The sequence below is a fragment of the Bos indicus x Bos taurus genome, chromosome 2 (assembly GCF_003369695.1).
Source record: "Bos indicus x Bos taurus breed Angus x Brahman F1 hybrid chromosome 2, Bos_hybrid_MaternalHap_v2.0, whole genome shotgun sequence".
Lineage (NCBI taxonomy): Eukaryota > Metazoa > Chordata > Mammalia > Artiodactyla > Bovidae > Bos > Bos indicus x Bos taurus.
Genome location: NC_040077.1, coordinates 110,732,818 through 110,754,717, shown reverse-complemented (window position 1 = coordinate 110,754,717; position 21,900 = coordinate 110,732,818). Strand labels below are relative to the sequence as shown.

At 42.6% G+C, this 21,900-nt stretch overlaps 1 protein-coding gene across 3 annotated transcripts in view; it reads right to left on the bottom strand.

Moving 5' to 3' along the window:
• The window catches only part of MOGAT1 (monoacylglycerol O-acyltransferase 1), a 30,037-nt gene extending 8,660 nt beyond the window's left edge, over positions 1 to 21,377 (bottom strand). For 2 of the 3 annotated variants that reach the window (XM_027514618.1, XM_027514634.1), the window contains exons 1-5: positions 20,589 to 20,990; positions 8,744 to 8,922; positions 7,975 to 8,179; positions 1,113 to 1,287; positions 367 to 566 (exon numbers count right to left, since the gene is read on the bottom strand). In XM_027514618.1, the coding sequence (XP_027370419.1) occupies positions 367 to 566; positions 1,113 to 1,287; positions 7,975 to 8,179; positions 8,744 to 8,922; positions 20,589 to 20,697 (868 nt within the window). In that variant the 5' untranslated portion in view covers positions 20,698 to 20,990. Of the gene's footprint in view, positions 1 to 366; positions 567 to 1,112; positions 1,288 to 7,974; positions 8,180 to 8,743; positions 8,923 to 20,588; positions 20,991 to 21,125 lie in introns of those variants that run through there. The other variant, XM_027514625.1, reaches the window with a different exon arrangement.
• Positions 21,378 to 21,900: the final 523 nt, after the last annotated feature.

Genomic DNA, 21,900 nt, shown 5'->3' with positions numbered 1-21,900 from the left:
GACATCTATTATACACAAATTTTCACAAGGGATTCTGATGTAATGTATTCAAAGACTTGCTATGTTATCATCTTCTAGTATAGAGAAATAGATTCATCATAGAGTATTAGGAATGCCACTTCTAAAATTGGATTGTATTTGGAGTGCAATAACAATATTTTTAAAAATAGTGGGTTCCCATTCAAACGGAAAATATAGTCATTTCATAAATAAAAGGCATACTGTAAAAGAAGGTCAAATAACATCTATACGACTATTATTTTAGGAAGGGCTTACTCAAAGCTACTTCAGTAACAATAAACATTGCTCAAAGTAAGATAATCCTTTTGCTCAGTTTAACAAGCCTCCAGTATTTGATGTACATACCAACAGTGTGAATGGGCTTCCTATAGGGGATTAGGCCAAAATTGTATTGAAAAATTCCTCTGGCGTGGAACAGTGGCAAAGCAAATCCCATGATCTTCTGTAGTTTCTCCTGCACATTTCGAAGCCATGATCCTTCGGGATTGCTAACTTGTTTAAATAGTTCATTTTCACCAAAAGAAAACACTGGCACCAAATAAGCACTGGAAATAACAAGGAGGAAGAATAAGCATTTTCAATGAAAAGGATTTAAATATTTCATTTAGCTCAGCTGACCTGCAACAGATTCCTCACAATTGTTTAATGTCCCCAAGCCTCCTTGGAGTGCTAAGTTTATGTTCCATGTATTGAAACTGAATTCCTGAAGTCCTTTGCGGAGGTACCTCAGCAGTCTTAGTGATTTGTGGAATTTTATTCTATAGAAAATCAAGGTTCCAGAGGTTTCTTTTTCATTTATGGTTTTGGCCATGGCTCATTTGTTCATTTGGTTGGAAATCTATACTGTGCCTATGAAATTTTGTATTTTGCTTGTTTTGTTCTTATAGACAAGTTGAATGGCTGGATGCCATGACACTGAGTTATCTTAGAGGGAAGGTTGTCTTCTATTTCCCATAAACATTCACATCTGGATTCATTGTAAGGTCAGTGATGAGGTCTGTCTTTAAGGGCCAGAAAAATTACTTCTTTGAATTCACTTAATAATGGGTTAGCTTCCCTGACCCAGTTGCCTGAAATGAAAAGCCACTTACCCATGGGTCAAAGCAATTTTCACGAATCCCTTCCGCTGGCGGATGAACAGAGTGAACTTTCCAGGATGGGCATCCAGTGATTCCTCTGCACCCCCGAGCACAATGACTGAGATGTTTCCACCTCCCTCTTTGCTTAACACGTGGGACACACTTTTCTTGGAAACTGAGACTGGCCCTTAGTGAATAAAACAAAAGGCGTTAACTAATTGCCCTTTAACATTCTTATCTTAAGAATCTATAGCAACAGTTCCCATCCTTTTTGGCATCAGGGACTGGTTTCATCGAAGGCAATTTTCCCATGGGCCAGGGGGATGGGGGGTGATTTGGGGATGATTCAAGTGCATTCAGATGGGTTCCAAATAGGAAAAGGAGTACATCAAGGCTGCATATTGTCACCCTGCTTATTTAACTTCTATGCAGAGTACATCATGAGAAACGCTGGGCTGGAGGAAGCACAAGCTGGAATCAAGATTGCCGGGAGGAATATCAATAACTTCAGATATGCAGATGACACCACCCTTATGGCAGAAAGTGAAGAGGAACTAAAAAGCCTCTTGATGAAGGTGAAAGAGGAGAGTGAAAAAGTTGGCTTAAAACTCAACATTCAGAAAACTAAGATCATGGCATCTGGTCCCATCACTTCATGGCAAATAGATGGGGAAACGGTCGAAACAGTGTCAAACTTTATTTTTTTGGGTTCCAAAATCACTGCAGATGGTGACTGCAGCCATGAAATTAAAAGACGCTTACTCCTTGGAAGGAAAAGTCATGACCAACCTAGACAGCATATTGAAAAGCAGAGACATTACTTTGCCAACAAAGGTCCGTCTAGTCAAGGCTATGGTTTTTCCAGTAGTCATGTATGGATGTGAGAGTTGGACTGTGAAGAAAGCTGAGTGCCGAAGAATTGATGCTTTTGAACTGTGGTGTTGGAGAAGACTCTTGCAAGTCCCTTGGACTGCAAGGAGATCCAACCAGTCCATCTGAAAGGAGATCCCTGAGTGTTCACTGGAAGGACTGATGTTGAAGCTGAAACTGCAATACTTTGGCCACCTGATGCGAAGAGTTGATTCATTTGAAAAGACCCTGATGCTGGGAAAAATTGAGGGCAGGAGGAGAAGGGGACAACAGAGGATGAGATGGTTGGATGGCATCACCGGCTCAATGGACATGGGTTTGGATGGACTCTGGGAGTTGGTGATGGACAGGGAGGCCTGGCGTGCTTCGGTTCATGGGGTTGCAAAGAGTCAGACAAAACTGAGCAACTGAACTGAACTGAACATTTATTGTGCACTTTATTTCTAGTATTTTTACATCTGCTCCATTTCAGATCATCAGGCATTAGAACCCAGAAGTTGGGGACCCCTGATTTATGGCACTAGCAAATATTAAACAAAATTTCCTACACTGCTTATATTTGGAGCACTGTGTGGGTTTATAATTTTTCCATAGACAAATCTTTGGTAATATATTCCATCAATAAGATCTAACATTTTGGCAGGTGATGGGTTAGGTCTTTAAAATGTCACTTGATTATTTCTAGGTCTACCAGTTGTTTGAGTAAGTTGTGTACTGCTGAATTCTACAGACTGCATTCATATTGCATTTTAAGTAAAAGGTGTCTCCTGAAGTTGTTCAGTGCACAACCTGCACAGCTGTATGTGGTAGTCTTGATCATTTCCCTGGCAGATCCTTGCTCAGAACCAAACAATATACCCTCCAAGAGGTTGCACTGATCTTCCGTACACCAATGATTTGTTTTCAGGTACTATATGGATTTTTATTTCTCAAGCATGGATTTATAATGTAAATGGTTTCAAAAAAATTCAGACATCTGACAAATAACCTATATCAATTGCTAAATCTGTGCATGGTTCCAAAATGTCTAGTTTGACTTTGGTAAATTGTTTAAGACATAAGGTATATAACTGTTCAGTCTTTATATGAGGCTTTCCCATGTAAAAATAAGTTTAAAGACTCCTTTTCAGATTTTAAAAGCACAATGTACTCTTGGAAGAAAATACTATGAACTCTTGAAGAAAAAGAATAAAGATGAAAACACAAACAACTCGTGACCCATAATTCAGAGATAATCCCTTCTTAATGTCTTATTGTTTCCTTCAATTCTTGATTTTATCCTTTTTTTTTTTTTTTTGTCATAAAAGAATGCACTAGCTTTATCAAGACATAGCACTTCATCTCTTAAAAGAAATTACATGCTCATTTTACTGTGCATTTCTATTGCTGGGGGAATATAAAATAAGGACCGGATTCTGAAAAACCAGCTACTCTCTGCAGAGAAGAGGTAGAGGAGAGTGGGTTAGAGGGTAGAGAACCTGGGCAAAGAGGGGTGTGAACTCTTGTTGAGTTCAGGGCATGGCCATTCTGCTCTGTGTGCCCTGAATGGGTGCAGAGGCATCACCTCCACTGGAAAAGAGAGCCCCTTGGATTTTCAGACACCTGGCAGTCCTCTCTTGCCTCTGTCCACTTCTCAGTTTCCTCCTGAGTCTTCCCTTCTTCAGATCATGCTTAAAAGTTGGTATTTCTCAGGGCTGTTAGGGACTAAAAGTTTATATTCTTCCAAAATTCATATGTTGAAACTCTAATCCCTAATAGGATGGTATTAAGAGGTGGGGCCTTTGGGAGATAATTAGTGCACATGAATGGAGGCCTCCTGAATGGGATTAATTTTTTTTAATATTTATTTATATGTTCTAATTAATTAATGTGGCTGCTCGGGGTCTTAGTCGCAGCACTCAGATCTTCAGTTGTGGTATGAGAACTCTTAGATGCAGCATGCAGGATCTTGTTCCCTGACCAGGGATCGAACCCAGGCCCCCTGCATTGGGAGCATGGAGTCTTAGCCACTGGACCACCAGAGAAGTCCCAGGATGAATGTTCTGACAGGAAGAGGACAAACCTAGTTTGTTCTCTCTTTCCACCACGTGAAGATACAACAAGATGGCCATCTGCAAACCAGCACGTGAGCCATCACCAGACATCAGATCGTCCCAGCCTTCAGACTTCGAGAAATAAATTTCTAGTGTTCAAGCTATCCAGTCTACGGTGTTCTCTTATAGCGGCTGATGTCTTTAACCTCATCTCTCCACAAGGATTCAACCACCACTCACGTGTGCTGAGTTAGCCCAAACCCATCTCCAGGGAGTTTTACTCCGGAGGCTCCAGGCCTACACCTGCTGTTGCTCAAAGGACATCTCTACCTCAACAGCTTAGAGACACCTCAAACTCCATGCTTCCCAACCCAGTGCATGAAATTTTTCCACAAAGTTGTTTTTCTCCCAATATTATTTATCAAAGCGATTGGGACTATCATCTATCCAGTCCCCCAAGTCAGAATGTAGGTTCCTTCCATATACAGTCCCCTCTTTTCAGCCACCATGATCATTCATCACTCACTCGTTCATTCATTCATTCAAAAACACTTACTGCTACAGGTTAGACACTGTGCTACATGCTGATAAGACAGTGAAATACAATTGCTGCCCTCATGGGCTGAATCAGTCACTAAATATTGTTGCACTGTGTATGTGCCCAGTCATGTCCAACTCTTTGCAATCCCTTGGACTGTAGCCCACCAGGCTCCTCCAGGCGAGAATCCTGGAGTGGGGTGCCATTTCCTCCTCCAGGGTATCTTCTCGAGCTAGAGATTGAACCTGCATCTCTTGAGTCTCCTGCATCAGCAGGTGAATTCTCTACCACTGAGCCACCTGGGAACCCCAAGTTTTGTAGACTCTATCAACTATTTTTCATATCGATTCCTTGTTCTCTAGTTCCACTACCACAGCCACTGTGCCAGTTTAGCCCTTATCACATGTCCCTTGATGACTGAAATAGGCCTTTTCATGTTCATAGTCTCCAGGCTCATCTCTACCTTATTTCCAAGCTGCTGCCTGCATGACTTACTGTGCAAAATCCTATCAGGTCCCTACTTTGCTGAAAATCCCTCACCTCATGGCTAACCTACAAGAAAAAAAATCTAAAGTGTATATATTATAGATAAAGCTGCTATGATCTGATCTCAACTGCCTGCTCAGCCTTAATGAGTAGACATAAAGAAACATGAACCACATCGTGTACTCTAGCCAACATCTGCTGAGTACAGATTTACCAAAATGCACCAAGAGGAATAGCATGGACATGGAACTTGCAAAGACTTATAGCCACAGAAATCTTGGTAAGAGTGAAATACCATCAGCAGAGGATTTCTGAAACGCAATGGGTTACTTAGGGCTTCCTAAGGTAGAGAACCTCAGTGGTAAAGAATCCACCTGCCAATGCTGGAGACATGGGTTCAATCCCTGGGTTGGGAAGATCCCCTGGAGAAGGAAATGGCAACCCACTCCAGTATTCTTGCCTGGAGAGTCCCATGGACAGAGGAGCCTAGCATGCTGCAGTCTATAGGGTCGCAAAGAGTTGAACACAACTTAGCGACCAAACAACAACAATGGGTTCCTTACTAAGTGAGGTCTTGGGCACATGGCTGTCTGTCTTTCCCCACCAAAGAGGCAGTCACCAAGGCAGGTGCAGAGTAGAGAGGCAGCTTTGGACCAGGGGCAGTTCTAGGAGGCCAGTTCTATGAAGGGATGAGAACTCCCTAAACTTAGAGACAAGGACAGTCCAAACTTCCCCTGGCTACAAGTTTGGAAGTTTTTATTTAGCTTTAGGAGATTTCAGGTGACAGCAACAGGGAAGATCTCATGATGTCATAAGCCAGGGACAGTAGACCGGCTTCATCTCAAATGCCAGTTCTAGAAAGCAACAGTGGCTCCTCGTGGACAAAGACCCTATCCTTGGTTATTTGTGGTTGACATGGCCTTCAAGAGGGTATACCTTCATCTCTCCTGCCACAAATTTGCCACACCTGCTTCCAATTATACTACCCAAACTCACCTGTGGCTATACTTCGACTCAGCAAACAGTATAATGTAAATGGGCCTTGCCTACTGGCTCAGATGGTAAAGAATCTGCCTGCAATGCAGGAGATCTGGGTTTGATCCCTGGGTCAGGATCCCCTGAAAAAGGGAAAGGCTATCCGCTCCAGTATTCTTGCCTAGGAAATCCCATGGACAGAGGAGTTTGGCAGGCCACAGTCCATGGGGTCACGACTGAGTGACTAACACACACACATAATGTAAATATATTTCTGTGATTTTTTGAAATTAAAAAAAAAAAAAACTTTTCCTTTTAACTTTCTTCCTTTTATAAAACTCTAACCCAGCATCTGCAAAAGAGGAAAGAGAAAGGATTTTTTTTTCCCCCCGCTTAGTTCAGGAGATGGGGGATAGTGCGCCCTCTAGTGGCCAGATGCAGGCACAGCCTAAACTGGACACAGCCCAGGGTTATATGTGTGAAGGTCCATAAGCAGAACCTGGAAACCCAGGCAAGGATGTTCAGTGATTTCCAACAAGCTATCTAATGACAACAGAGAGTTGAGAAATTAATAAGAAGTAATCAAAACCTGGGATACCATGAGCAATTCTATCTCTGAATATGCTCTGATCCTGAAATTACAATTTTCCCAAGAGATTATCCATTTTTCATTATGTCCAAGAAATGCAAAGACAATAATAATTAACCTACACAATGATCATAAACATAAAGCTCTTTGTAGTTACTACAGCTCACGCTTAGTAAATTGGTCAAGTTGGAAAAACCAAGTAAATTGAGCCTCTTAAGTTGAAATAAGAGCTATTAACACAATCTCAGACTTCTGAGACACACTCATATAATATCTTTACAGAATTTTTACTGAATTTTATTCTCAGAATTGGGAGAATTATGGTTTCTCTAATCTGAAAGTCTTCCACTAATTCAGAGTAGCAGAGTAAAATTTCTGAGTCAAGTTGTGCTTAATCTGGGAGGAAAAAGACAGCAGATTCAGTGTGGCCATTATTCCAAGACACATTGGAGGGCATTTTCAATTTCTAGTATTCATAAAAGCAGACATAGCACCTCTCCAAAGGTACCATTTACTACTTATTTGCTCCAAGCATGATTCTTTCTTTCTCATCTGGATACACAAAATGCATTCATTAATTTATGCTTTCATTGAATTAACATCTATTAGACATTCCTAAATCCCAGGTACTATGCTATATATTATGCTAGTTACTTGGTGAATTATGGGGAAAAAAAATACACAGTCTTGTGGCTCAGACAGTAAAGAATCTGCCTGCAGTACAGGAGACCCAGCTTCGATCCCTGGGTCAGGAAGATCCCCTGGAGAAGGAAATAAGGAAATGGCAACCCACTCCAGTATTCTTGCCTGGAGAATCCCATGGACAGAGGAGCCTGGCGGACTACAGTCCATGGGGTTGCAAAGAATCGGGCAGGACTTGGCGACTAACACTTCCACTTTCTTTCTGTCTTCCTGGTGTTTCCAGTCCGGTGGGGGAAAGCAAGAACCATCCAAACAGCATATGAAGTGTGAGACAGGGATAAAGACAGAGTTGTACTCTGCTGCTGCTGCTGCTAAGTCGATTCAGTCGTGTCCAACTCTGTGCGACCCCATAGACAGCAGCCCACCAGGCTCCCCCTTCCCTGGGATTCTCCAGGCAAGAACACTGGAGTGGGTTGCCATTTCCTTCTCCAATGCATGAAAGTGAAAAGTGAAAGTGAAGTCGCTCAGTTGTGTCCGACTCTTATCGACCTCATGGACTGCAGCCTATCGGGCTCCTCCGTCCATGGGATTTTCCAGCCAAGAGTACAGGAGTGGGTTGCCATTGCCTTCTCCGAGAGTTGTACTCTAAGAAACCATAAACCTGGTTGGCTTGAGAGAGAACATTTTGTGTGGTCCTGCCACCCCAGAACACTGTGGAAACAGTGATCTGCTTTCACTTACCACTGCTCATCAGATATTCCCGGAAGAGCGGACACCGGAACCAATACGGCAGCACGTGAAGATAGGAGGTAAAGCCGGGAAACAGCTCCTTGAAGGCCGAATAATTTGTACAGAAGTTTCCAAAGGCTCCAACCACAAGCACTCCATGGGGGTGAAACCCAAATATGTAGTTGTGACTCGGATCCAAATCCCAGGTTTTGATGAGCTACAGTGCATTTATGTTGACATAAAAAAATAAAATGTTGCCCGATTAGTTTCCAATAAGAAACAAAAGGATGCAGTTCTACATTCAAGAGGAAATGGGAAACTTGACTCGTTTTAGTTTCCTGGGACAGTGTGTGTTAGTTTCTCAGTCATGTCGGACTCTTTGCGACCGTACTGATTGCCCGCCAGGCTCCTCCATCCATGCAAGAATACTGGAGTGGTTTGCCATTCCCTTCTTCAAGGGATCTAGGGATGAACCCAAGTCTCTCCTGATCTAGGGATGAACCCAGATCTCTCCCATTGCAGGCAGTTTCTTCATCATCTCACCCACCAGGGAAGCCCTCCCTGGGGTAGAGCTGTATTCACATTTTTCAACTGTGTCCTGAGCCCTTCACACACAGCCTGCTAAATGTTGTCAATTTAGCTTAGACTCCATTTAGTAACTTGGGCTGAATTTCAGGCTCTCTTCCTCTAAAAAGGGAAAAGCTTGAAAAATATGTGATAAAAACACATTTGCATTTTTTTCTCAGCTCAAAACCATACTATGTAAAATAATTCTACTCACATGAATTGGAAAATAGTCCTTAAAGTACCTCCAAATGGCCCAGTTTCTGACCCATTCAGATCTTCTGCCTCCTTGCTCTGGGGTTTGCCAGTCAAAGTAAAGCCATGTCAAGTAAGGAAGGTAGAGGAACCAGTAGTTGTATATGATCAGGAACACGATAATTCCGAGGCATACCTGTGCTGTAAGAAAAGGGAAGACCTCAGAAATTGGGATCTGTTAGAATCTTCCCGCTGTACATACAATCACTGGGTCAAGGTGTTGTTGTTGTTCAGTTGCTAAGTTGTGTCCGACTCTTTGCAACCCCATGGACTGCAGCATGCCACACTCCTCTGTCCTCCACTATCTCCCAGAGTTTGTTCAAATTCATGTCCATTGAGTCAGTGATGCAATCTAACCATCTCGTCCTCTGTTGCCCCCTTCTCCTCCTGCCCTCAATCTTTCCCAGCATCAGGGTCTTTTCCAATGAGTTGGTTCTTTGCATTAGGTGGCCCAAGGTAGGAGGACCTAATATTTTCAAAGTATATTTAACTGAGCCTCAGTTCAACTGAGATAATATAACAAGACAGCAATGTATAGTATGACTTAACATTTCTTGGATGTATAGTATATGGCAACTTCTGTATTGTGGGCTTCACCAAAATATTTTTAAGTTTAATCCTCATATAGCCACAACATCATAGAAGCAGCCGGAACATTCCTAATGTAATTTTTTCCTTTTTTTCCTGGGCTTCAATTTCTTGATTTTGTTTTTTAAAAGTCTAGAAAGTAATTTTTCACAAAAGGGTACAATTTAGAAATGAGATACATGTTTTAGCTGTTTATTTTCACATATAGCTGTTTAACAACGTTGTATTTGTTTCAGGTGTACAGCAAAGTGATTCAGTCATATGTATCCGTGTCTGCATGCTTGCGCGTGCTTGCTAAGCTGCTTCAGTCGTGTCCTATGGACTGTGTCTGCATGCTTGCGCGTGCTTGCTAAGCTGCTTCAGTCGTGTCCTATGGACCGTGTCTGCATGCTTGCGCGTGCTTGCTAAGCTGCTTCAGTCGTGTCCTATGGACCACAGCCCACCAGGCTCCTCTGTCCATGCAATTCTCCAGAATACTGGAGTGGGTTGCCACTTCCTCCTTCAGGGGATCTTCCCAACCCAAGGATCGAACCCTCTCTCTTACATCTCCCACACTGGCAGGCAGGTTCTTTACCACTAGCACCACCTAGGAAGCCCAATACTTGTGTCTATTCTTTTTCAAATGTTTTTCCTTTTTAGGTTATTACATAACATTGAGCTAATGTACTTTTTACAGTAGGGAAAATTGCAGCTTAAGGAGGTTGAGTGAATTGCTCAAGACACACGAATTGTAAGTGGCTGACCCGTCTAAATTCAAGGCCCATTGTCAAAGCCCATGACCCTACCCCACCACCCCACTGCACCCCCAATGTGGAGGAACTGTCGTTGACAAGACGGATGCAGAAGAGTTCCTACCTCAAGTGTTCACCTTGATTGAGCAGTTATTCATCATATGCCCATGTAAAGGGCACATTCCACTGAGAAACTTCATTTTCAGGAACTCAATTGCCAGAGATAGAAATAAAAGAGAAGAAACTCTGTGCCTCAGCTCACCTACTTCTTGCAACATTTCACGGCAGAGCAATTCTAATTATTTGTGCACCTAATGACGTAGACTGAAATAGATGCAGCAGGAACTGATAAAACTTGACCTGGGCAATAGTGACAAGAATATTTGCCTTTAAGTAATACATTAAGCTAAGCTACACATTTTCTTCTTATGTCAATGCTGTGTCAATGCGTGCAAAGTCGCTTCAGCCATATCTGACTCTTTGTGACCCCATGGACTGTAGCCCACCAGGCTCCTCTGTCCATGAAATTATCCAGGCAAGAATACTGGAGTGGGTTTCCGTGCCCTCCTCCAGGGGATCTTCCTGACCCAGGGATTGAACCTGTGTCTCTTATGTCTCCTGCATTCAGCTGCATTGGCAGGCGCTACCACTAGCGCCACCTGGGGAGCCCACGTGTCTATGCTCTGTGTCAGATTTTTTAAAAAATTATAAAAACAAAAAGATATCAATGGGGAAGAGCACAGAGACTTAAAGCCTGGCACAGAGTAAATGCTCAAAAAATGCCAGGCATTACTACTACTCTAAGGAGTAGCATTGCCTCTTTCTTCTTTATTTTGTGCTGAGTCACTAATCTCAGGCTGACTTTATCTCCCAGCTCCTGTCCATTCTCAACTTTGTCCCAGTGGTTGGGATGCCACACCTGCACTGCCACAGTGTGACCAAAAATTTTTTAATAAACAAAAGGATAACAATAAGAATAATAAAAGAACAATGATGGTGAGAGCAGCTGTTTTGCCCCTTTCCTATTCGCCCAGTTCTGTTCCCTTCTAACCTTAAAAGAACCTAATTATAGGAATGAGATCACTAAGCCATTGAAACTAACTCTGGACTTAGGCTCTCCTGAATGCACACCATGCTTTGCCTCACCTGTTGATCCTTTCCCTAGATAAAAAGAAGTGGAAATGAAGAATTATACAGTTAACAAAATAACTAGCTCTCTACCCCCAAGCAATACTGCAGGCAGATCATACAGGCAAGATAATATCTGAAGAGTCAGCCAGCCTGTCCTCATGGAGAATGATGTAGAACTCAACCTCCTGCCTGGATGATTCACTGGGATGCTTCCCCTTCCCACATTTCCCCTTTTAAAAATCATCATGACTGAGCACAATCTTCAGAGCTGGTCTCTGGACACGAATCCACCTTCTCCCAGGTGGCTGGCTTTCCTTATGAAAGAATCTTTCCTTTCTACTGACACTTGTCTCTTGAATTATTGGCTTACCAGCTGAACCCAGGTTTGGTAAAAGTGGCATATACAAAAATTCCAAATAAATGTTAGTTATCAGCCACCATTAACTGTTTGAGACCTTTATAAATACCAGTTTCATATGGCTCAACCCAGTTTTTTATTTATTTCCCAGTGCTTATATTACCTTGATAAAAATTGTAAAAACAGGTAAATAAAAGGAAAGGAATATGACAAAACATTTACAATAGGTATCTCTGGGTGAGAAAATGGACTTTCTCTAGTCTCTCCTAAAAGTTCTTCTTTGGTTTCTAATTTTTCTAATAACTAGCATGAATTATCTTATAATCAAAACTTCTTTTTAAAAATTAAATAAAGTGATTCCACTAAAGAGAAAAAAAAGTAAAGAAAACACTGCAGAATAAGTCTACTTATGTAAGAATATTTTCATCTTTAACATGATTTTATTAAACTATCATGAACAAATCTCATCAGAAAAACACTGTGAAAACTTGTGGAAGTTTATTTATTTGCATTAAATAGTGACCAGTGATCAATATTAAGAAATTATTAAAAATATTTAACTTGTATGTGTATCATTTCCACTTATATTTAAGAAGTTTTCATTTGCCCCCATAAAAACTATTTCTATACTTATTTTAGCCATTAACATAGTATAGAGAAAGGAGAGAATTCAGAGGCAAGCAAATCCTTTAGCACATCACATTCTTTTCTTTCTTATTCCTGAGGCATTGTGTTTTAAAACATCAATCAGTGCCATCTGCTGAGTATAAGACTGCAATTTTAACATTCCTCTAATTTTTAAAATGCTTGCTTTAAAAAAACTTCACTTCCAGAGATTCTTAGGATGACGATGATGCTAAAACACAAATCTAAGAATCCCTCGAAGAATTTTGCAGCCTAGTATTCCTCATATGTGGGTCTGCTCCATACTGCCTTTTAAAAGTATCGACTTACAAGGATTCACACTTTTCTTGGTTAAAGATGAATTCATTATTGGAACTGTTTCTTTGCCTAATGAAGTCAAATTATAACAAGGATTGAGTTGAAACCAGTCCCGTTTTCGTACTATTTCAGAAAGCTTTACAAGCTGAAGGACAAAAGAAACATAAATAATTTGTAAAGCTACAAACTAAAAAGCACAAAGATAATCCATGATAGAAGAGGCATATAGTGTTCATGCAAGTCCAAGAATCTAGTACAAATCACTAGAGTGAACATTAAAACGTGCTACCTCAAAATCTTCCAGATTAAGGGAGACTAAAATGATGTAATTTAATACACGTAGATTCCTTTGCTATAAAGGACATTAGTGGGGCAACTGGTGAAACATGAATAGGGCCCCTGGATTAGGTCATAGTTCAGTTCAGTTCAGTCGCTCAGTCGTGTCCAACTCATTGAGACCCCATGGACTGCGGCACGCCAGGCCTCCCTGTCCATCACCAACTCCTGGAGTTGACTCAAACTCACGTCCATTGAGTTGGTGATGCCATCCTACCATCTCATCCTCTGTCATCCCCTTCTCTTCCCACCTTCAATCTTTCCCAGCATCAGGGTCATTTCAAATGAGTCAGTCAGGTCATAGTACAACATCTTTGGATTTGGACACAATCACAGAAAACTAATCAATCTGATCACATGGATCACAGTCTTATCTAATTCAGTGAAACTATGAGCCATGCTACGTAGGGCCCCCAAGACAGATGGGTCATGGTGGAGCGTTCTGACAAAACGTGGAGAAGGGAATGGCAAACCTTCTCCACTGGAGAAGGGAATGGCAAACCACTTCAGCATTCTTGCCTTGAGAACCCCATGAACAGTATGAAGAGGCAAAAAGATGGGACACTGAAATATGAACTCCCCAGTTTGGTAGGTGCCCAATATGCTACTAGAGAAGAGTGGAGAAATAACTTCAGAAAGAATGAAGAGGCTGAGCCAAAGCAGAAACAATGCACAGTTGTGGGTGTAACTGGTGATGAAAATAAAGTCTGATGCTGTAAAGAACAATATTGCACAGGAACCTGGAATGTTAGGTCCATGAATCAAAGTAAATTAGCAGTGGTCAAACAGGAGATGGCGAGCGTGAACATTGACATTTTAGGAATCAGTGAGCTAAAATGGACCCAAATGGGTGAATTTAATTCAGATGACAATTATATCTACTACTGTGGGCAAGAATCCCTTAGAAGAAATGGAGTAGCCATCATAGTAAACAAAAGAGTCTGCAGTACTTGGGTGCAATCTCAAAAATGACAGAATGATCTCAGTCCATATAAAGGCAAACCATTCAATATCACAGTAATCCAAGTCTATACTCCAACCACTAATGCCAAAGATGCTGAAGTTAAGTGGTTCTATGAAGACCTACAACTAACTAACACCAAAAAAAGATGTCTTTTCATCATAGGGGACTGGAATGCAAAAGCAGGAAGTCAAGAGATATACCTGGATTAACAGGCAAGTTTGGCCTTGGAGTACAAAATGAAGCAGGACAAAGGCTAACAGAATTTTGCCAAGAGAACACACTGGTCATAGCAAACACCCTCTTCTAACAACACAAGAGAAGACTCTACACATGGACATCACCAGATGGTCAATACTGAAATCAGACTGATTATATTCTTTGCAGCCAAAGATGAGAAGCTCTATAGAGTCAGCAGAAACAAGACCAGGAGCTGACTGTGGCTCAGATCACGAACTTCTTATTGCCAAATTCAGACTTAAATTGAAGAAAGTAGGGAAAACCACTAGACCATTCAGTTTAGCTCAGCTCAGTCACCCAGATGCTTTGCAACCCCATGAACCGCAGTACGCCAGGCCTCCCTGTCCATCACCAACTGCCAGAGTCTACCCAGACCCATATCTACTGAGTCGGTGATGCCATCCAACCATCTCATCCTCTATCTTCCCCTTCTCCTCTTGCCCTTAATCTTCCCCAGCATCAGGGTCTTTTCAAATGAGTCAGCTCTTTGCATTAGGTGGCCAAGGTACTGGAGTTTCAGCTTCAACATCAGTCCTTCCAATGAACACTCAGGACTGATTTCCTTTAGGATGGACTGGTTGGATCTCCTTGCAGTCCAAGGGACTCTCAGTCTTCTCCAACACCACAGTTCAAAAGCATCAATTCTTCGGTGCTCAGCTTTCTTTATACTTCAACTCTCACATCCATACATGACTACTGGAAAAACCATAGCCTTGACTAGATGGGCCTTTGTTGACAAAGTAATGTCTCTGCTTTACAGTAGAAGTGACAAATAGATTCAAGGGACTAGATCTGATAGAGTGCCTGAAGAACTATAGACGGAGGTTTGTGACATTGTACAGGAGGCAGTGATCAAGTCCACCCCCAAGAAAAAGAAATGCAGAAAGGCAAAATGGTTGTCTGAGGAGGCCTTAGAAATAACTATGAAAAGAAGAGAAGCGAAAAGCAAAGGATAAAAGGAAAGATATATCCATTTGAATGCAGAGTTCCAAAGAATAGCAAGGAGGGATAAGAAAGCCTTCCTCAGTGATCAGTGCAAAGAAATAGAGGAAAACAACATAATGGGAAAGACTAGAGATGTCTTCAAGAAAATTAGAGATATCAAGGGAACATTTCATGCAAAGATGGGCTTGATAAAGGACAGAAATGGTATGGACCTAATAGAAGAAGAAGATATTAAGAAGAGGTGGCAAGAATACACAGAAGAACTGTACAAAAAAGATCTTCACGACTCAGATAACCACGATGGAATGATCACTTACCTAGAGCCAGACATCCTGGAATGCGAAGTCACGTGGACCTTAGGAAGCATCGTTACAAAGCTAGTGGAGGTAATGAAATTCCAGTTGAGCTCTTTCAAATCCTAAAAGATGATGCTGTGAAAGTGCTGCACTCAATATGCCAGCAAATTCGGAAAACTCAGCAGTGGCCACAGGACTGGAAAGGGTCAGTTTTCATTCCAATCCCAAAGAAAGGCAATGCCAAAGAATGCTCAAACTACCACACAATTGCACTCATCTCACACACTATCAAAGTAATGCTCAAAATTTTCTAAGCCAGGCTTCAACAGTACGTGAACCGATAACTTCCAGATGTTCAAGTTGGATTTAAAAAGGCAGAGGAACCCGAGATCAAATTGACAACATCTGTTGGCTCATCAAAAAAGCAAGAGAGTTCCATAAAAACATCCACTTCTGCTTTACTGACTATGCCAAAGCCTTTGACTGTGTGGATCACAACAAACTATGGAAAATTCTTCAAGAGATGGGAATACCAGACTACCTGACCTGCCTCCTGAGAAATCTGTATACAGGTCAAGAGCCAACAGTTAGAACTAGACATGGAACAACAGACTGATTCCAAATCAGGAAAGGAGTATGTCAAGGCTGTATATTGTCACTGTACTTATTTAACTTATATGCACAGCACATCATGAGAAATGCTGAACTGGATGAAGCACAATTGGGAATCAAGATTCCTGGGAGAAATATCAATGACCTCAGATATGCAGATGACATGATACTTATGGCAGAAAGCAAAGAAGAACTAAAGAGCCTCTTGATGAAAGTGTAAGAGGAGAGTAAAAAAGTTGGCTTAAAACTCATCATTCAGAAAACAAAGATCATGGCTTCTGGTCCCATCACTTCATGGCAAATAGATGGGGAAACAGTGGAAACAGTGGCTGACTTTATTTTTAGGGGTTCCAAAATTACTGTAGATAGTGACTGCAGACATGAAATTAAAAGATGCTTGCTCCTTTGAAGAAAACCTATGACCAACTTAGACAGCATATTAAAAAGCAGAGACATTACTTTGTCAACAAAGGTCCATCTAGTCAAGGCTACGGTTTTTCTAGTGGTCATGTATGGATGTGAGAGTTGGCCTATAAAGAAAGCTGAGCACCGAAGAATTGATGCTTTTGAACTGTGGTGTTGGAGAAGACTCTTGAGAGTCCCTTGGACACAAGGAGATCCAACCAGTCCATCCTGAAGGAAGTCGGTCCTGAATATTCATTGGAAGGACTGATGCTAAAGCTGATACTCCAATACTTTGGCCACATGATGTGAAGAACTGACTCACTGGAAAAGACCCTGATGCTGGGAAAGACTGAAGGCAGGAGGGGAAGGGAACAACAGAGGATGAGATGTTGGATGGCATCACCAACTCAATGGACATAAGTTTGAGTAAACTCTGGGAGTTGACAATGAACAGGGAGGCCTGGCATGCCGCAGTCCACGGGGTCTCAAACAGTCTGACACAAATGAGCAAATGAACTGTGGAGTAACAGAAATTAAAAACAAAAATAAACAAATGGGACCTAATTAAACTTAGAAGCTGTTTCACAGCAAAGGAAACTATAAACAAAGGGAAAAGACAACCCTCAGAATGGGAGAAAATAATAGCAAATGAAACAACTGACAAAGGATTAACTTTCAAAATATACAAGTAGCTCATGCAGCTCAATACCAGAAAAACAAACAACCTGGTCAAAAAGTGAGTAGAAGACTTAAACACATGTTTCTCCAAAGATGACAGTTCAGTTCACGCTCAGTCGTGTCCGACTCTTTGTGACCCCATGGACTGCAGCACACCAGGCCTCCCTGTCCAAAGAAGACAGATAGCTTAATATGGAAAGATGTTCAACATCTCTCATTAGAAAAATGGAAATCGAAACTAGAAATCAAAAGTTCTGGGGATGTAATGTATAGCATAGTGACTATAGTTAATAATATTGTATATCTGAAAGTTGCTAAGAGTAAATCTTAAAGGTCTCATCATAAGAGAATAAAATTGTAACTGTGTGGTGATGGACTTTAACTGAACTTGTGGAAATCATTTTGCAACAGAGAAATCAAATCATTACGTTATATACCTAAAACTAATACAATGTTGTAAGATTGAAAAACAAGCACTTAACATTTATCTCAAGGAAAGAGTATTTGATTTCATGACTAAATGAAACAATTTGCTATTTTAAAAAATATATTTCAAGTGCTATTGGTAATAGTTTAAACCCATTTCCTGATGGTGGAAAGAAAAATGCATTCCAAGATCTTCATTTAGAGATTTTAAAAGACATAGTTAATAAAATTTCTGTCACCATTGAAAGGAGATATTACAACTCTTTAAAATAATTAAAATTGAAAGAAATAAGTGTTTATCCTTATCTTCCCTGTAAGAAAGGAATTGTAGGGTAAGCGATGGCCATAGATGATAGGAAAAATTATTCCTGGTGTGAATTCTAGCTAATATGTGAAGAAAGAATGAGACAATATGAAAATTACCATTTTGTAGTCCCAAATAAAAGTTAATCTAGTCAAGGATCATTAACAGAGACTAGGTGAAAGATCATTGGTCAATGGGGAACTTTTATCTGCACCCATGTCAATTACCAGCCCTCACATTACTTCTTACCTGGACCCACTGACCACTCTTAGACACTAATAATGGGACAACTGGACATTACATGGATCTGACATAATGTGACATGAGCACCCAGCAACACCTTGGAATAGGACTGGCAAAAACACTTCACCTAAATCTCATCAAGGTTTTAGCTCCAACTTCCCTTTTAGAAGAAATACAGAGACTGATGCTGAAGCTACAATACTTTGGCCACCTGATGTGAAGAGCTGATTCATTGGAAAAGATCCTGATGATGGGATTGAAGGCAGGAGGAGAAGGAGATGACAGAGGATGAAATGGTTGGATGGCATCACAGACTCAATGGACATGGGTTTGAGCAAACTCTGGGAGATGGTTAAGTTTAGGGAAGCCTGGCAGGCTGCAATCCATGGGGTTGAAAACAGTTGGACACAACTAAGCAACTGAACAACAATAGATAATTGAGGAACAAGTTAGCCCTCCAAAATAGCAGAGGAATCCTGAAGGTATCTTGCAGAACAGATAACCTGGCTCCTTGGAGGTACAGTAATTGTTGAAGGTCACAAGGTGAGTGGTAGAGCTCCACATACCACATGTGAGTGGATTGGACATGGCCCACCACTCCTAATTTGAGTCAGACTACAGGGGCTTGACAGACTATTTTTTTTTTAACTTTTTATTTTGTATTGGGGTAGCTGATTAACAATGTTGTGAGTTTCAGGTGAACAGTGAAGGGACTTCACCATATACACACTTGTATCCATTCTCCCCCAAACTCCCCATCCAGGCTGTCACATAACACTGAGCAGAGTTCCTTCCATGTGCTATACAGTAGGACCTTGTTGCTTGTCCATTTTAAACATAGCAGTGTGTACATGTCCACCCCAAACTCCCTAATTATGCTTTCGCCCTATGGTTCCATCTTCACCCAGCCCCACCCCATAACCAAGTAACCAAACCATAAGCCTCCCTTCTCCATTTTCCCTCCCTTCTCCACTTGATAGGTTTCTAGAGATTTGGTCATCCTCTTTCCTACAGCAAGGGACACACAACTACAAATAGAGATTCCTCTTATAAATGTGAATATTACTTACAAAAGGGTAACTCCTGCTGGGTTTTCAGAGTTTTTTGTTTTGTCTGTTTTGTTTGGTGCTTTTTAGAAAATAACCAGCTTCAAATAATTAATAAACCAAAGAAACATATTTTAGAGTGACAAATTCTGCTTACCTGTGGATGGCAATACAGACCTTTCTCAAGTAGCCACAGACATACACAGATACAAGCATCAGCAAGGGCCATGGAAGGAAAAGACAGCAGGCTATCAGAGATGTGCTGACTGGTGAGTGAGGTCAGTCTCCAGGTTCAAGACATTAAACTGGACAGCAGAATGGTTAAAGCAGGAAGTCTGGGTAGAGTATTCAGGTTTGCCCCCAGCTCCTCCACCACCTACTAACCCGTGAACAATTCACTCGACCTCTTGGTTCCTTCATCTGTACAATGAGTGCAAGAAGGCACAGTCCTTACCTCAAAGGGCTGTGGTGAAGATTACATGGTTAACAGCGTATGGTGATTAGCACTGTAGAGGTAGGCAGCACGTGCCCATTTGTAGTTGGCAGAGAGCACCTGGCACACCCCAAGGCCTTGATAAGTGTAGCTATTATCTCAATGGTACTTTGACCAAGAGCAAAACAAAATATAATGCTGTCCCAACAGTCTGGCCTAGGAGGACTTAATGAGCTAAGGCTTTCAATTTCCTCTTTTAGTAAACTCAAGCTGCACTTGGGAGAATTTATTTAAAAAAAAAAAAAAATCCCCATGGGCAGGTTCCATTCTGAAATAAATGAATTCAAAATTCTTAGGGAGAGACTATGGGCATCCTATTTTTTAAAGGAAGTTCTCCAGTCATTTTAATTGCAGCCTAGGTTGAGAACCATCGATCCAAGACATTCAAAATGTAAGAAGGTTCAAAACTGTAAACCTCTACAGTGCAATGAGTTATTACTGCTACTGCGGCCTCCAGTGCACAGCCCATGGTCTTCGAGCATACAAATAACTAGTCTTCTGAAGCGGCTGTGTGTGTTAGTCGCTCAGTCCTGTCTGAGCGGTTAGGTTCCCAATAATTCCTGTGCTCTCATACCACCCCCCTTTACCCTGACCCCCTCAACCCCTTTACTCCAACAGCAGAAATATCCGTAGGAAAGGCGCACAGGTAAGTCCCCTGCCCCATCTAGTGACTGGCTCCTGTGTATTCCTGCTGCTGCTGCTGCTAAGTCGCCTCAGTCGTGTCCGACTCTATGCGACCCCATAGACGGCAGCCCACCAGGCTCCCCAGTCCCTGGGATTCTCCAGGCAAGAACACTGGAGTGGGCTGCCATTTCCTTCTCCAATGCATGAAAGTGAAAAGTGAAAGTGAAGTCGCTCAGTCGTGTCCGACTCTTAGCGACCCCATGGATTGCAGCCTAACAGGCTCCTCCGTCCATGGGATTTTCCAAGCAAGAGTACTGGAGTGGGGTGCCATTGCCCTCTCCTGGGCTTCATTTAAGAGCCGGCTAGGACAACATTCTCCGGGGTTGAATTATTTACAGGCAGAGGCCACCCAGCCCAACTAGTGCATGGTGCATCCGCAACAAGGTACCTTTCCGCATCCCGGAAACCTTCAACACGGAGTAGCTAACCAAGATATTTGTCCTTAGGGTGGAGAGAAGGAAGGGATCAGGTTTCAGATCCTTGGGCATTGAGTCCATTTCCGAACCCGTAATTCAATAAACGAGTTTGTCTACTTCGAGAGGCTTAAGTGCCATGTCTTCCAGCTTGCTTGGGTCGTGGTTCCATTTGGATGTATACATGTGTCAAAACCCATCGAGCCGTAAATCTGGGCCTTTTACTTGGGGTAAAGGTACGCCTCGATTTTTAAAAACAGCACTGGGGAAAATTAAGTCGGAAATCAGTCGTTCGCTACGAGCTTCACGTGAAAGGATGAATCAAAGAGGGGAATCCCAAATTAGTTACCCACGCCCCGTGTGATCTGACAGATTAGGCTTACAAAGGGAGTGGGGCTGGAGAGTCTAAGAACGTCCCTGGAGTTTCCGACAACGACGGTCCGGAAAGGAGCAGACGGAGCCCCAAGCACCGCACGGTTTCGCCTGGATCTTGCGCGGCCAGGCGTCCTTACCGAACAGCAGGAAGGACAGCAACCAATGCAGCACCGCAGCCGTCTGCAGCCGCCGCGCCAGCGGGATGTTGAGTGGCGCAAACTCGACCTTCATGGCCCGGCCGTGGCGAGCGAGGGCGGCGCTGAGCGCGGTCGCCTGGGACCTCGTTGCTCCGCTGCGCCTGCAAAGTGTGAGCGGCCGCCCGGGCCAGCACCTGGCTCCCGAGCGCAGAGGAGGCAGCGACCGCCCGGGACTGGGCGCGGACTGGACTTGGTCTTGGGTGGGAGGGCCCGCCGGGGCTGAGGCTGGGGGCTACCAATCACAAGCGCCGGGGCTCGGGAGCAACTGCGGCGCCCGGAGCGCATTGGCTGACTCGCCAGGGCGCCGAAGAGAGAGCGCAACGCTGGGCACAAGGGTCGGCAAGCGGGGTCAGCTGGCAACCTGCCCAAGCCCGGCAACTCGGGTTCCTGCAATTAGCCTAGAAACCCGGGGATCTCCACCGAACCCTGGCCGTTGTTCAGAGATCGATTACTGTGCGTCCGGCTTCAGCATCCGCCCTTAAACCCACCTCTTCCTCCTAAAGTGTCTGCAGCTGGAGAAGGGTTAGGCTCTCCCACCAGCTGGAGGTAGGAGCAAGAGTTAGCTTCTCTGGAGCTTGGTACCCATCTGTTTATTGGTCTGTGTCCCCCACACCACTCCCAAACTCTGGGGGACTCCTCAGCTTTGTGTCTCAGATTCCTACACCTATCCTGGAAACCTTTCGCTTACTCATTCATTGGACATTTATTGAATACC